Source organism: Saccostrea cucullata, unplaced genomic scaffold (assembly GCF_032062105.1).
Source record: "Saccostrea cucullata isolate Sc308-1 unplaced genomic scaffold, CSIRO_AGI_Scuc_v1 ctg9704, whole genome shotgun sequence".
In the NCBI taxonomy this organism is placed as follows: Eukaryota; Metazoa; Mollusca; class Bivalvia; order Ostreida; family Ostreidae; genus Saccostrea; species Saccostrea cuccullata.
In genome coordinates this window covers 7,353-23,336 of record NW_026924549.1, presented here as the reverse complement: position 1 = coordinate 23,336, position 15,984 = coordinate 7,353, and the positions used below count along the sequence as shown (strand labels likewise).

The window sequence follows — 15,984 nt, the reverse complement described above, 5'->3', positions numbered from 1 at the left end:
AACAAAATGTGGATTCATCTATTAGGATTGAGACTTGTACATATTATGAATGATGGGTACTATGACATTAAGAATGACATGAAAGAAATAAGTTTGATTCAATTATATAAACAGTTCTTAATCCATACAGTCAAAATGGAGGGCATATATTTTTCTTTATAGGCATAAAGTAACAAACACTCACCCAATCCATCAAAATTTTACTTTTTGAAGAAAAGGAACCCTATACTTACTTTGTTGAGTTGACATTCAAATTTTTTGTTTGACAGGTAGACTAATGGTTTCTGACTAGTATAATGAGAACTTTTTATTTAAGAGTCATCAGATTGTTCTGATATTTTGGTTAAGATATCTGCATGACATCAATTCTATTTCGTCATAATTACTTCCGGAATTATGTGAGATAGTAGTACGCATGTGCAACCTCAGTGTGGTACGAGTTATGAACGAAGAAGGACGTGGTCCTTCAATTAGCAACTTCAGTTCGTGTCTAAGTTAACGTGGTTAACTATTTTTTCGTTTGACACATTGATAAGATTTTATTAATTACAGAACTCGAGGAGTTCTGTTTTTTACGACTATTATCAACAAAACTCGAGGAGTTTTGTGCTTACGACTACCATAAAGCGGTTTTTCGACTACTTTATGATAAAGTCGTAAAAAATGGCGGAACAGATGATTCAAAAGAAACAATTACGAAGTACTACTTGCTTTGAAGAAGAAGTAGACACAGAAAAGACAGACGGAACATGTAAAAGTAACGATGTTACTAAAAAGAACTCTAAAGTCGAGGTTCAGGGAACAAAGACTAAGAAGCATGGTAGTTCTGTCGGCAGTACGGTAAGCGCTACAAGCACTAGGTCCAGCGGGACGAAAAAACCTGTGAAAGTTGTGGCCGATGTCCACAACAGCGGTAATACACAAAACGATAATCAAATTATGTGTATACTGAATACAATTCTTGAAAATCAGAAAAAACAAGATGAACAGATTGGTACATTGAACAATAAGATCAATATGATAGAAAACGAATTTCAAGAATGTGATGATTATGAAGGTTACGATGATGATCAGACATACGACGAGAGTTGTAATAATGTTCAGCGTACAGATGATAATGTTGAAAATTCAGATAATGCTTCTGGAAAAAGGAAGAGTGATCATTTGGACACAGAAGTTGTTCAAGAAAGTTCAAGTCGTTTTAAGAACATGAGTAAAAGATTTAAAAGCAGAGAAGTGTGTGATGTGAAAATAGATGAGACTTTGGCTACAAATATAACAGATTTGTTTAGAAATGGAATGAATGAAGATCAGTATTCAGATATGATTAAAGATGAAAATAATGCAAGACCAGAAAATTGTGAAGGTCTGAAAGTTGTGAAGACAAACCAACTCGTTTGGGATATTATATCTCAAGAAGCTAAAACAATTGATAGAAAAATGCAAAACACAGAAGCTTCTGTTATTAAAGGTTCTATCATTCTGGCCAAAGTTGTGAACAAGTTGGCAGATGTGGAAAATGAATTAGATGATACACAGAAAACGAAGTTGGGAAAAATTATAGATGAATGCAATGACAGCTTGGCTCTATTTGGACATGCAAACAAACAAGTAAATATGACAAGACGTGAGTTTATAAAACCAGAATTAAGATACGAATACTTGCACTTATGTGCACAAACTGTACCTTATACGTCTTGGTTATTTGGTGACGATATTTCAAAAACTGCAAAAGAAATTGAAGATTGCAGCAAGATTGGTCACAAACTGAACAGAGGTGGATCATTCCGAGGGAGAATGAGAGGACGTTTCAGAGGTCCTGGTCGTAGACCTAGAGGACGTGGAAATTATTACAACAACAACACTGCATACAATCCTAACTATCCAAACAGAAGTAGTGGCCAATTCTATCCAAAAAACTTCAAGAAGAGCAATACGACACTGTCACAGCAGAAAAACAAGAATCAATAAAGAATGAGGTTAGTGAGAAAAATGATGAATTTTTTGCAGGTAGATTGAAATATTTTTCCAAAGAATGGGAAAAAATTACATCAGATAAAAATATATTACAGATAGTTGAAAATTGCAAAATAGAATTTATAGATAATGCAGCTCCAACAAAATGTAGTTTGTATGAACCTGTGTTTAACTCGGTAGAATCTGAAGTGATCGATCAAGAAATTCAGAATTTATTTAAAATGGGAGCCATTGTCGAGGCAATTCCTGGACCAGATCAGTTTCTTTCATCTATTTTTGTTAGACCAAAGAAAAATGGGGAATACAGAGTTATCCTCAATTTGAAAAATTTAAATGAACATGTGGTATACCGTCATTTCAAGATGGATACTTTCGAATCTGCAGTAAATCTGGTCAAGGAAAATTGTTTTATGGCATCAATTGACATAAGACATGCCTATCATACAATTCCAATAGCAATTGAGCATCAAAAGTATTTGAGATTCAGATGGAAAGGAAAAATATTTCAATATACCTGCTTACCATTTGGTTTGTCATCAGCACCTAGAATATTCACAAAAGTTCTCAAACCAATTTTTGCTAAGCTTAGAACATTAGGTTATCTTAGTATGACCTACATTGATGATGTTCTACTGTTTGGGGATACTATTGATGAATGCAGAATGAATGTGAACATTACAAGAGAATATCTTGAGAAATTTGGTTTTGTGATTCATAGAAAGAAAAGTCAATTCGAACCTCAAAAATGTATCACATTCTTGGGAAACAAAATAAATTCTGAGAGAATGATTATTGAACTGACTGAGGAGAAGAAAGATATTATTTATGAAGAATGTAAGTGTTTAATAAATCAAGATCTAGCAAAAATAAGAACTGTAGCTCGAGTCATTGGACTGATTATTTCAAGTTTTTCAGCTTCAGAATTGGGACAATTACATTACAGATTGCTAGAAAAAGAGAAAATAAAGCATCTAAAAGAAGCTAAAGGGAATTTTGATTCATTAATGCCAATAACTATGCAAATGAAAAAAGAGCTAAATTGGTGGTGTTTCAATATTCATTCTCAAATCAGATTTATTTCTAGAGGTAATCCAGAGATTACCATTCAAACTGATGCATCCTTGTCAGGTTGGGGTGCAGTATGTACACAAGATAATATCAAAACTGGTGGAAGATGGAAAGAAGAAGAAAAATTGAATCACATAAATTATTTGGAAATGCTTGCAATTTACTTTGCTTTGAGATCTTTTGTGAATATTGTGAAAAACAAATATGTAAGAATATTATCAGATAATACTACAGCCATTAGTTATATTAATAACATGGGTGGTATTAAATCTGAAATTTGCAATAAACTCGCAGTGGAAATATGGGAATGGTGCATTAAGAGAGACATTTGGTTGAAGTGTTCTCATATTCCAGGGAAAAATAATATAGAAGCAGACAAATTATCCAGAGAGTTTAATGATCAAGTGGAATGGCAATTAGATCATGATATATTCTTACAAATTTGTTCAAAGCTAGTGTTTCCAAATATAGATTTGTTTGCATCAAGACTTAATACACAAGTTGAAGTGTTTTGCTCATGGAAACAAGATCCAGAATGTAGTTATGTTGATGCATTTTCATTGAATTGGAGAGATTTTGATTATCTTTATATTTTTCCACCTTTTAGTCTGATGGGCTTGTGCATCAAGAAGATTCAGGAAGACCGGGCAAGAGGGATTATCATTGCCCCATTATGGCCCACTCAGACTTGGTTCACAGGATTAATGAAAAGTATAGTCAAGAATCCAATTTTACTTCCGAGAAAGAAGGATCTACTTTTAAACCCTCACAAAAAAGAGGCTCATCCTTTGTGGGAAAAAATGACCTTGATTGCATGCCAAGTGTCCGGCGAACTTACAGAAACCTTGGATTTTCAAGAACAACTACCTCCATTATTATGGCATCATGGAGAACCGGTACTAAAAAACAGTATCAAACGTTCATTAAAAGATGGTTTCAGTACTGCTTTGAATGGAAAATTGATCCAATTTCACCATCTGTAAACAATATTTTGGAATTCTTGACTTTACTTTTTGATAATGGACTGAGTTACAGTTCTCTCAATACAGCTCGAGGGGCTTTGTCAGCTTTGGGCATAAAGTTAGATGGAACCAGTGTTGGATCCCATGCTCTTGTTATCAGATATATGAAAGGTGTATATAATATTAGACCAACTAAACCCAGATATTCTGGAACATGGGATGTATCCTTAGTGCTACGACTGTTGAAGAAATGGTCTCCTGTGAAGAATTTAAGTTTGAAACAGTTAACATTGAAACTTGTAATATTAATCGCTTTGACAAATGCTGCAAGAGCTCAGTCAATTCATCTTATTTCTGTAAATAATATGAAAAAGTGTTTTAATGAATATATATTTGAATACTCTGGATTGCTAAAGCAATGTAGACCGGGGTATAAAATGCCTGTTGTACATATGAAAGCACACCCTCCAGATAGGAGACTTTGTATATATGTTGTGGTGAAGGAATATTTATCAAAGACAGCACCTATTAGAAATGGAGAACAATCACTTCTATTAAGTTATGTTAAACCTCATAAGGCAGTTACAAGAGACACAGTGTCTAGATGGATAAAGATGGTAATGAAACTTTCTGGTGTTAATACAGATGTATTTGGATCGCATAGTGTAAGATCTGCTTCAGTGTCAAAAGCGAAATCAGTAGATGTGCCAGTAGATGAAATTTTAAGGAAGGCTGGATGGACAAATGCTACAACATTTTCCAGATTTTACGAAAAAGACATCATAGTTGAAAATGAAAGTTTTGCATCAGGTGTACTTTCAAAGAACAATTAGAGTGGGAGACTTCTCAGTAAGTGAAATAGTATTATGATCAAGTAATTTTTCTTGTATTTTGAAACATTTGATCATAATGGGCTTTGAAGTCTCACATAATTCCGGAAGTAATTATGACGAAATAGAATTTGAAAATTTGACGAGACTTACCTTGGTTAAGTCGAAATCAGATTGTAATTCTATGAGTCATTATAATTACTGTAGGGATTATGTGCCTCCCACCACTCCCTGCAGAATTATTCAGATATTCATAGATATCCAACCAATAATGTATAAAGTAATATAAGTAAAGTAATTATATTCTATATGATTACATTATGACCAAATGTTTTAATAAAACTGAGGTTGCACATGCGTACTACTATCTCACATAATCCCTACAGTAATTATAATGACTCATAGAATTACAATCTGACTTCGACTTAACCAAGGTAAGTCTCGTCAAATTTTTAAATTAATTTGTTCATACAAAGGGATAAAAGCTTTTCCAAATTAGATTGTGTCTTGCTAATATATCCAGCATATAAGATTTCAAAGTCAAACAAAGGTAATTAACAAATGACCTTATTAAGTTTTTAGTCAAAAGGTCAAAGAGATGTGGACATCTTGTTTAATTGGACAATTGTTTAGTTACTATTCATCAAAATTCATGGATAGGTTAATTAAACAAACTTCATATATTTTGATTTTCAGGTCAAAGATCAGTACAATTTTTGCTATACCATTGTTGTCCATGAATATCTTAACACCTCTATTAACTTTTCAGGTTTAAGGTCAATGTATTCCTGCTATAGTAAAACTTCATTATAAGGATCTCATAGTGATATTCTTTATTTGTAAAGAATTAGGTAATTATAAAATCTCCTACTATTTCTATAATATGTCACTGAATGTGCTTCTTTATTTTAGAGAGTTTTACAAGCAAATCATATACTGACTTTCAATCCTTCAAAATACAATTTATATTGAATCTTGAGATTCAGACTTTCAGACTTTTAGGCTTTCAGACTCTCAGGCTTTCAATCTTTAAAAACTTTCAAGCTTGAGGACTGAGTATTTTAATATTTATTTTGTAAGTCTTGTCTTTTATGTCATTATGATTAATCCTTAGTAATTCAAACTTTTCATGTTTGTAAAACCAGAGTGTGAAAGTACAGTGTTTGTGTAATCTTCTTTATATTTATCTAAAATTACTGCTTTTAATACAGTCAAATATAATTTGTGATGATCAAAATTTCCAAATTGCCTGACCTGTACATATTTAAAGTTTCAATATCATACACTCTTGAATATCCTTAAATATCAATATATTGCTTAAGCATTTGCTATCAACCATACACTTGTTAACCTAAGGAAGGCTCTTACAATAAGTTAAACTCATGGAATTCTTCAAGCAATTTTGTTTTAAAGGATGCTAAAGACAAAAGACCCATAAATTTCCCAGAAGTAATAATTTTTAAAACTATATATCCACATTAAATTGGGGAACATTTTTAATGAAGTTTTAGTTGAATTAGTTTCTTGTCATTTTCACATGTAGAAAGAAACTAATTCAACTAAAACTAAAAGACAGTCATTAAAATTTTATAAAGGAAAAGGGTTCTTCAAATGTTCCCCAATTTAATGTGGATATATAGTTTTAAAAATTATTACTTCTGGGAAATTTATGGGTCTTTTGTCTTTAGCATCCTTTATTACAGAAATTCTTCAAAATTGCTTGAAGAATTCCATGAGTTTAACTTATGGTAAGAGCCTTCCTTAGGTTAACAAGTGTATGGTTGATAGCAAATGCTTAATCAATATATTGATATTTAAGGATATTCAAGAGTGTATGATATTGAAACTTTAAATATGTACAGGTCAGGCAATTTGGAAATTTTGATCATCACAAATTATATTTGACTGTATTAAAAGCAGTAATTTTAGATAAATATTAAGAAGATTACACAAACACTGTACTTTCACACTATAGTTTTACAAACATGAAAAGTTTGAATTACTAAGGATTAATCATAATGACATAAAAGACAAGACTTACAAAATAAATATCAAAATACTCAGTCCTCAAGCTTGAAAGTTTTTAAAGATTGAAAGCCTGAGAGTCTGAAAGCCTAAAAGTCTGAAAGTCTGAATCTCAAGATTCAATATAAATTGTATTTTGAAGGATTGAAAGTCAGTATATGATTTGCTTGTAAAACTCTCTAAAATAAAGGAGCACATTCAGTGACATATTATAGAAAGAGTAGGAGATTTTATAATTACCTTATTCCTTACAAATAAAGAATATCACTACGAGATCCTTATAATGAAGTTTTACTGTAGCAGGAATGCATTGACCTTGAACCTGAAAAGTCAATAGAGGTGTTAAGATATTCATGGACAACAATGGTATAGCAAAAATTGTGCTGATCTTTGACCTGAAAATCAAAATATATGAAGTTTGTTTAATTAACCTATCCATGAAGTTTGGTGAATATTAACTAAACAATTGTCCAATTAAACAAGATGTCCACATCTCTTTGACCTTTTGACTAAAAAACTTAATAAGGTCATTTATTTACCTTTGTTTGACTTTGATGAGTATCTTATATGTTGAATATTTTAGCAAGACACTATTTAATCTGACTGAAGAAGAAACCTGGAAAAGCTTTTATCCCTTTGTATGAACAAATTAATTGATGTCATGCAGATATCTTAACCAAAATATCAGAACAATCTGATGACTCTTAAATAAAAAGTTCTCATTATACTAGTCAGAAACCATTAGTCTACCTGTCAAACAAAAAATTTGAATGTCAACTCAACAAAGTAAGTAGGGTTCCTTTTCTTCAAAAAGTAAAATTTTGATGGATTGGGTGAGTGTTTGTTACTTTATGCCTATAAAGAAAAATATATGCCCTCCATTTTGACTGTATGGATTAAGAACTGTTTATATAATTGAATCAAACTTATTTCTTTCATGTCATTCTTAATGTCATAGTACCCATCATTCATAATATGTACAAGTCTCAATCCTAATAGATGAATCCACATTTTGTTTTTATTTCACATCACTTGGCGACCATATTTGAGGGAAACTCAGAATTCTCTGTCCATGTTAATTTATGGTGTATACCTTCATCATTTGACATAACTCATTGGCTTTTTGTATTTTGATTGCCTAAATCAGAGCTATTCATACATAGAAAGAGGACTAAAAATGAATACAGTGAATTTATTGCAATAATACCTACATGTTTGATACATAAAGAGAAATATATTTTTTCATTTCTTTTTTACCTTTGGATTGACCCTGAATAGAGATACCATTTACTTTTTGGCAAGTGTAAACAATATACTGCATGACTAAACATGGTTTGTATATTGAAATATGAAATGGTTTCTTTAATGCTTAAATCATTATACTCCTACTGTCCTAGTGAGAATTATGCTCAATCAACTTTGTGAAATATTCCCAACTTCCAATGCTTCTTATTTACATTTTAAAAAAAAAACTGACTCAAATAAAATTGTTTGTTTTCTCATTTATTTTACAAGGAATTACATGCTAACAGTGAATCTAATCATTTTTAAAACTGGTTAAAGTAATGTTTACAATTGTCTTAAAATGCTCAAATGCAAGTTTATTTCATAAACAAATACCTTAAGTGTATAGACTAAATGTACTTATAGATTCAATATATAGACTAACCCCTTATAAATAGTAAAAATCATTTCTTAAACCTGATTTTCTTGCCTATTCTCTCATGCATTACCTAATTTGAGTTGAGTATTCTCAAATTATTGATTACATGAACAAACAAATTTAAGACAAAACCACAATATATGCTGAATGCCCTGAAATGAAATGGTTACATATGTAAGATGTGTAACACATCATGTACAACTTTTAAGTCTACAAAATTTAAAGTTAACCATATTATACAATAAGACTACTTTTTTCAAAGTTATGAGAAATTCTCCACAAAAAATGTATTTATGCAAAAGATAAATGTTAGGATACAATTTTAAAATACATTTTACATGAATCACATAGAGAACATATCAAATCATTTCTTTGTGGTTGTTTTCCATTGGAACATCTGTGAACAAACATTCTGTTTTGTCTTTTTTATTGATACATAAAAAGCGTCCAAAAATCATTTGGAATTGTTGTGTTAAACCCTGATAGTCAGAATTTTAAGAGTTTCTGATGTGTGCCCTACTTAGAAATGTTTACATTGAAACAAAGATGAAACTCATAATTGAATTAATCAGCAAATATAAAGTCATCAGGTTTACACATGCTTTTCTAACACATCATGTACATTTTTTCTACTAGTATGTCTTTGTTCACAAAACATTGAAATCAACAGTACTTAGCATTCCATATTAAGAAATATGAACCCTAGCTATTAAAAATCTAAAAGTATATTTGTGCATCAATGCAATATGTTTAACAAAACAATCTCTTTCACTGTGATGAAAATTGTCTTCTTCATATAACATGCAGATGAAGAACTTCTTTGGATGATGTAATTTTCACATGTAGAAAAGAAACTAATTCAACTAAAACTAAAAGACAGTCATTAAAATTTTAAGGACATTAAAGGATGATATCAAGACCGAAGTCCAGGAATTGATAAAATGCTACAATTATCATCCAAAGATGTATATGTTTGGATTTATTTTTTAATTCACAAGCAAATGATATGCTGCCATTTAATCTTTCAAACTTAAAATAAAAAATCTATACTTTTGAATTAAAAATTTCAAAATCTAAAGGAGTCTTCCAAATACCTATCTACATGTATTTATGACTGAAGGTATGTAAATCACCAGAGTTGCTGTAATGCACATATCCACATTCTTTTTTTTCCCTAAACCTTATTTCAAAACATAAATTATTCCAACCAGTCTTTATAATGATAATTTTTTACAGAATTCTAAGGTATTACATAGTAATAGTCATATAAACATCCTTGAACATTGTACATTTGATTTACATTTCAATCCTTTCCTAAGAATTTGCACCTAATTTTTATAAAGTCTATAAGTTATCACACAATGTTTAAGTTATTGCATTACAGGATTCAAATCAGTAATCTCAGTTAGTAACTAACTTTTACCCAGGAGTAAATGATCCAAAAAATCTATAGAAATATCTTATTGATTCTTCATCTGTGTACTTATGATGTGAAGTTTGTAAGTTACAAATTATTGTCAAAGAAGTCATCTCAATAATCTTATGCTTTGACCTTGACAAAGTGTCCTAAACAACAAAGTGTATTCCTACAAACATTCTATATGTAATTAGTATGATGAATATGATATGATAAAGATATTCAAGATATTATTAAACCACAGATTATGGGACACTTGCATCTTTATTGGGGATCTTATTGAGACCAATTTTAAATTCAAAATTAAAAAATGATACATACACAAACAAAATATATTTACCATTCCAGGAAAGTTAAATAATAATATTAAATCCAGCATCTGAATATCTGTGTAATTTCTAGGGGGTTATAGAAATAAGATGAAAAATAAAAGGTTTAAATGTATACTTCTCATACATAACAACAGTCTTCAATAGAAATTGGTAAAAATAAAAGTCACATTCAGATACTTTGAGGTCTGTGAGAATTAATTTTTAAAGAGTTCATGCTATCAGAAAATCATATTTTCAATACAATTGTACTTGATTTGACTAGATCTCAGTTTAATAAATGGGTACATCTTATCCATAGTCAGTGTCTGACAGTAAAAAGATACAATCCTGTTACTTTGTCATCCTGTAAACCACAGTCTATGATAATACTGGTTAAATTCGTTGGAAATCATATTTATCTATGTGCTTCTTAAATCCTCCATCCATCTCCTGTTTGATTTTCTTGTTTCAGTGTTCCAAGAGAGGATATTCTGTTAGTCTTTGCATAATCTGATAGTCTTTCACCATTCTGAGAGTAGACATAGATCATTTCCATAAGCCCTCACTAGAGAATCCTGAAAAATATAAAAAAAAAAAAGTCTTAGTTGAAAAAAAAAAAAATTGTTATATAATATAAGCTTGATGGAATTCTAAATATAGACAAAAAGGGTATAAATACAAGTTGTAACATAAGATTTTGACTTTTTCATATTAACCATGGGTAACACCTCCAGTAAAGAAAAGAGTAAAGGAATGAGTAAAATTCAGTTTGGAAGAGAGTTCTTTCAGAGAAAGATATAGACAGAGGTATACCAGTTAAAATAAAAAAAAAGATGGCACTATTGAGATCATTTCTCAACAAGAATATAATCAATTAAGTCCAGAGAAGGGTGATCCTAATGTTGTCAGAGATTACATAGAAAGACCCTTGATTGCAGAAGAAGCCAATGAGGAATATAACCATTTATTACCAAAAGAGGGTAAGAATTACTTGGATTACCCTGAAAGACCTTTGACTAGAGAAGAAGTCAAGTTTATAGATGATAAGAGAAAACAGTTGTCAGAAAAAAAATGTTGTTAAAGACACATGAATTTTAGCCCACAAAACCATTGGAGAAGATACAAGGATTAATGGAGGAAGTCCAAACTGAATTCTTGGAGGACATTAAGGCTTATTATGAGAGTAACTTTTCCAGTATTTGTTTATTACAAAATTATGTATTCTAATAAAAAAAAAAAAAGTTTTCACTTTCATTTGTTGTGCCTTAGACCATTTAAATTGACCTTATGGTTAAGATTGTGATACACACTCTGATAATCATCTATGATGTCTCTATCATGTTTACCTCAAAAGATTGAATCAGGGTATTTGTGTTCAAAGAGCTGAAAAAACTATACAGACAGATCTAAGATTTTGGAAGCATACATATTAATGGGTTTAAATGAGATATAACACTAGATTATTAAAAAGAAAGAACAAAAACTCATAGAAATGATATTGAAAGTACCTTTTATGAATAAAGTGTCATGCTCCAAGGTATATTTTTTATAAACAGGAGAAGGTTTACAACAGTCCCATGCACTCATAAGAAGATCTTGGGTAGTAGAAACACCAGGGAATTTTAATTCCACACAATCAGATTATCTTACATCAGTTATAAGGTTACAGTCTTTATACATAGTTAAGAGGGTCATTAAGATTTCTTTTCTGGTCATCCTGATGTGCTACATTATAGATTCTTTCTGTGATATAATGTTAATATTAAATGGGAAATTCAGAATTCAGTAGATTAATGTTCCGAAAGAAATTTATACACATTTCATTTATCACACTTTTTTCGCATTAAATAAATTGAAATTAGGGTCATTGTTTACCAGCATGTTCAATGATGTGTAACACTGGACCCGGTACAAATACCCAAATAACATGTATCGATTTTTCTGCCCAAAGGCGATTGAAACAATGGGTGTTAATACCATCTTATGAACACTAATCGGCCAGGTAAACACTAGGAAAACAAAAAAGAACTAAATAACAAATTACCGGTATTTTCATTTATTAAAAATAATATACATGTACTCTTTTAATAACTTGTTTACTACTTAAAGGCTACCGGTAATTCATTAATTCCCCAATGATTATATTCACATAGTTTAGTTTATTCTTTTTTAGGGATAAATTTTTTTTCATGAATTCATATATAGTCAAGAGGGTCATTAAGATTTCTTTTCTGGTCATCCTGATGTGCTACATTATAGTATTCTTTCCCTGTGATATAATGTTAATATTAAATGGGAAATTCAGAATTCATCAGCAATTGGAGTCAAAACTTGCTATCTTTACCAACTATGATATTAAGGAAGCTGGGGGGGGGGTGGGGGGGGGGTTACAAATTAGCCATATTTAACTTATTCTTTAGATATGCTATCTTCAGCTGTTAACTATCATTTGGCAAAGAAAACTTTCATACATTTTAGTTTCAAAATTTGATCATGCATTTTTGTATATATATTATATATTGTATATATATTTTGTATATATATTGAAATGGAGCTCTTCTTCTTCTTCTAAAGGAGATCAATATAGTTTAAACATGACCATGACCACCAAGCCCTTTTTATTTAAATATATCATTTACATATCAATTCAATATTATAAACATGCATATGTAAAAAAAAAAAATAATAATAATAAATAAATATATATTACAATTGTATCTCATTGAAACTTTACCTTCATGTTTGTGTGTTTCTTTGTTGGTTGACTAACTGTGTATTTCCAAAGGAAGAGCAGACAGTCTGAACTTCATAGAGAATTAATCATAGATGGTTAGGAACAAAACATAGCTTCCATGTTGATGACTGTATAGAAAATAAAACCATTTTGTTAATATGACAGAGTACTGTGTGAAACAATGCATGTTTAAAAATTGAACAAACATGTACAATGCCAAAAAAAATGTTCATGAAAATGTTTGTTTTTAATCTCAAAACAAATTGTTTTTAACATTAACTCCAGATGAGAAAAGTTCATCATGTTATCTTTAGATAATAAAAAAAAGCACAATTACTGTATTGATATCACAAATAAAATGATTATCAAATTAATTATTTAGACACTAAAAGATTTTTTATTAACAGCAGATTCAATTTTGTTTAATATCTGTCAGTACTGCATACAGAAAAATACATCTTTTTTAGCATCATCACAGTACAACATGTAGTCCTTAATTTTTTGAAAAGCTCATTACTAAGAAACAAAAGTGAAAATGAAAATATATGTATACCATATATCACACATATTTAGAATCAAAACAAAAAGTAAATAACTTAGGATTAATCTTTTGTAAATTCCTCCTTTTCTCTTATTAGATTCCTAATTAATATCTCTTTGATCACCATTTAGTAATTCTTAATTCCATGGGCAACATACATAATGAATTATGAAATTAAATCATATAATTTATACAAAAGGACTTATTAATATTCTGAAGATCCCTTAATCATGTGTTAATATATTTTAGGTTAAATAAGGGTGTGCTTATATGAATGTAAGTTAGAGACAACAGATCACATAAGTATTACACAGTAATTAAATTAACCATATAATCATGCTTAAATGCAAAGATGACCTTCATAGGAAAATGTAAACAAAACAAAGACAAACTTACCAGAGATATCCAAATATATGCCCAATAAGTCTATCCATTAAATAATCCAGTGAAATAACATCTCAGCTGATCCTGAAAAAAATCATACAATTCAGTGATACACAATTAACCTCATTTTACAATGTAAGTAAAGCAATAATTTACAGACAAAAGGGACAGAAATGTAAAAGATACCATGTATTTTACCAAAATTTAGTGAATATTTTTCTGATTTAAATTCAATCATAGAATGATCCATCATAGAAATATTAAATGCACTCTGAGTTACATGCAGGTTATACAACTGTAAATCACATGAAATGAGGATAAATACAGTATTGACATTCAAAATAGAACTTTACATTATTATGATTAAATGCAAAGATGACCTTCATATAGGAAATGTAAACAAAACAAAGACAAACTTACCAGAATTATCCAATTATATGCCCAATTAAATAATCCAGTGAAACAACATCTTAGCTGATCCTGAAAAAAAAAAGCATACAATATTCAGTGATACTCAATTTAACCTCATTTTACAAAGGAAGTAAAGCAACAATTGACAGACAAACAGGACAGAAAAACATGTTTAAATGTAATGCAAAATAATATCTCTTATATATGGATACCTATACTCTAATCAATCATATTAAATGTCATTCGTAAAATGTATTTTTTAAGACAGATTTATTTAGGATCGACTTTTTAAATGATAACATGAATAGCACGCCATACTTTAACCACATGTCAAAACATTCTCTCAAATTACACAGAAATGGGTTATTTAGCATAGCTGACATTAAACATATAGGTGAGCGATAACATAATCACAATCATAAACAATGTGAAACAACTTTAAAAGACCTACACTGTGGATTACAAGCCTTTTTCACTGGGGTAAAATCCTGCCGAAAATTCGCCATGGCTGCCCGAAACCCCGAACCCGACTGTATAAAAGATGAAGTCATACAATAACATAACACTGATGTAGTATTACATGATTTTTTTAATTTTATTTCTTAAAAACTATAAGGGGAGTTTACCAAAAAAAAAATTAATAAGAAAAAAAAAATTAGTTATTTTAAAAAAGTTAAAAGTTAAAAAATTTATAAGTTAATTTTAAAAAAGTTTAAAAAATTTAAAAAGAAATTCTAAGTTTTTTAAAAAAAAAGTGACCTGGTGTTATAACTTGAGAGACATAACACACACATGTTTTTTGTATTGTGTGTTATTTGTTATTGTCTTTCAGTAAAAAATTCAGTTCAAACCGGTTAGGCTGGCTAGACTAGGCTGTCTAGACTGTAAATGAAAAAGTGTGACGTCATAATCACATTGTATTTATACAGTGAATGACGTCACAATGTATAGGTAAGTTTTTTGCACACGGCACTTTACAGATGATGCAAACAGGTATATAAGAAAACACAGGTAAAAGGTATTTTTTGCACACGACCCTTATGTTTTTGCACACGGCACTTTATAGAGGATGCAAACAGGTAAATATAAGAAAACGTAGGTAAAAAGTATTTTTTTTTGCACACGGCCCTAAAATAAATCCATGCTATATATATAAACCAGAGCTGGACATTGACGATCATTCTTCGTTAGTACTTTGAACTCTAAAGAAGTAAAATATGGCAGAGGAAAATACAAAGGAGATGACAGAAAAAGGATATTTTGGTCTATTGACGGAGAACATTTTGGAGAATGGATGAAAATTAAAAAGAAAGCCATCCAGAATTTTTATAATTACGTGATCAGAAATTATTTAAAATAGCCACCGAATTTAAAGAAAAAAATTTTGGTTGGTAAAAAGATGGAAGTTAGATCCTGAAGATTGATGAAAAAAATCATGACACCAGAGAGGAAAAATACTGTCTGAAGGAGAGAAAAAATGGAGATGATGGTTATCAAAAATACCAGAAGATCATGAGTGAACCTTATAAAATACTGGAGAAGAACTTCCTGGAAAATTACACTTGCCGTTTTTATCAATTGGAAGAAAAAAAGAAAGGTTTCGGAAGAAAACAGCCTTCAAGACTTTTTACAGATAGGCCTATTTATAAAGTGTATGAATA

General features: G+C 30.1%; 1 protein-coding gene and 1 long non-coding RNA gene across 2 annotated transcripts; one reads left to right on the top strand and one right to left on the bottom strand.

Moving 5' to 3' along the window:
- The first annotated feature begins 1,468 nt into the window (after positions 1-1,468).
- Positions 1,469-4,328, top strand: LOC134266699 (uncharacterized). Its single transcript, XM_062748920.1, has 2 exons — positions 1,469-1,979; positions 3,653-4,328. The coding sequence occupies exons 1-2, from the start codon at positions 1,975-1,977 to the stop codon at positions 4,026-4,028; spliced, it is 381 nt and encodes a 126-aa protein (XP_062604904.1). The 5' UTR covers positions 1,469-1,974; the 3' UTR covers positions 4,029-4,328.
- Positions 4,329-9,777: 5,449 nt separating this feature from the next.
- LOC134266698 (uncharacterized) lies at positions 9,778-14,868 on the bottom strand. Its single transcript, XR_009992025.1, has 5 exons — positions 14,775-14,868; positions 14,333-14,392; positions 13,925-13,996; positions 12,988-13,115; positions 9,778-10,828 (listed from the first exon to the last, which is right to left on the bottom strand). It is a non-coding gene; the product is annotated as an uncharacterized LOC134266698 (long non-coding RNA).
- Positions 14,869-15,984: the final 1,116 nt, after the last annotated feature.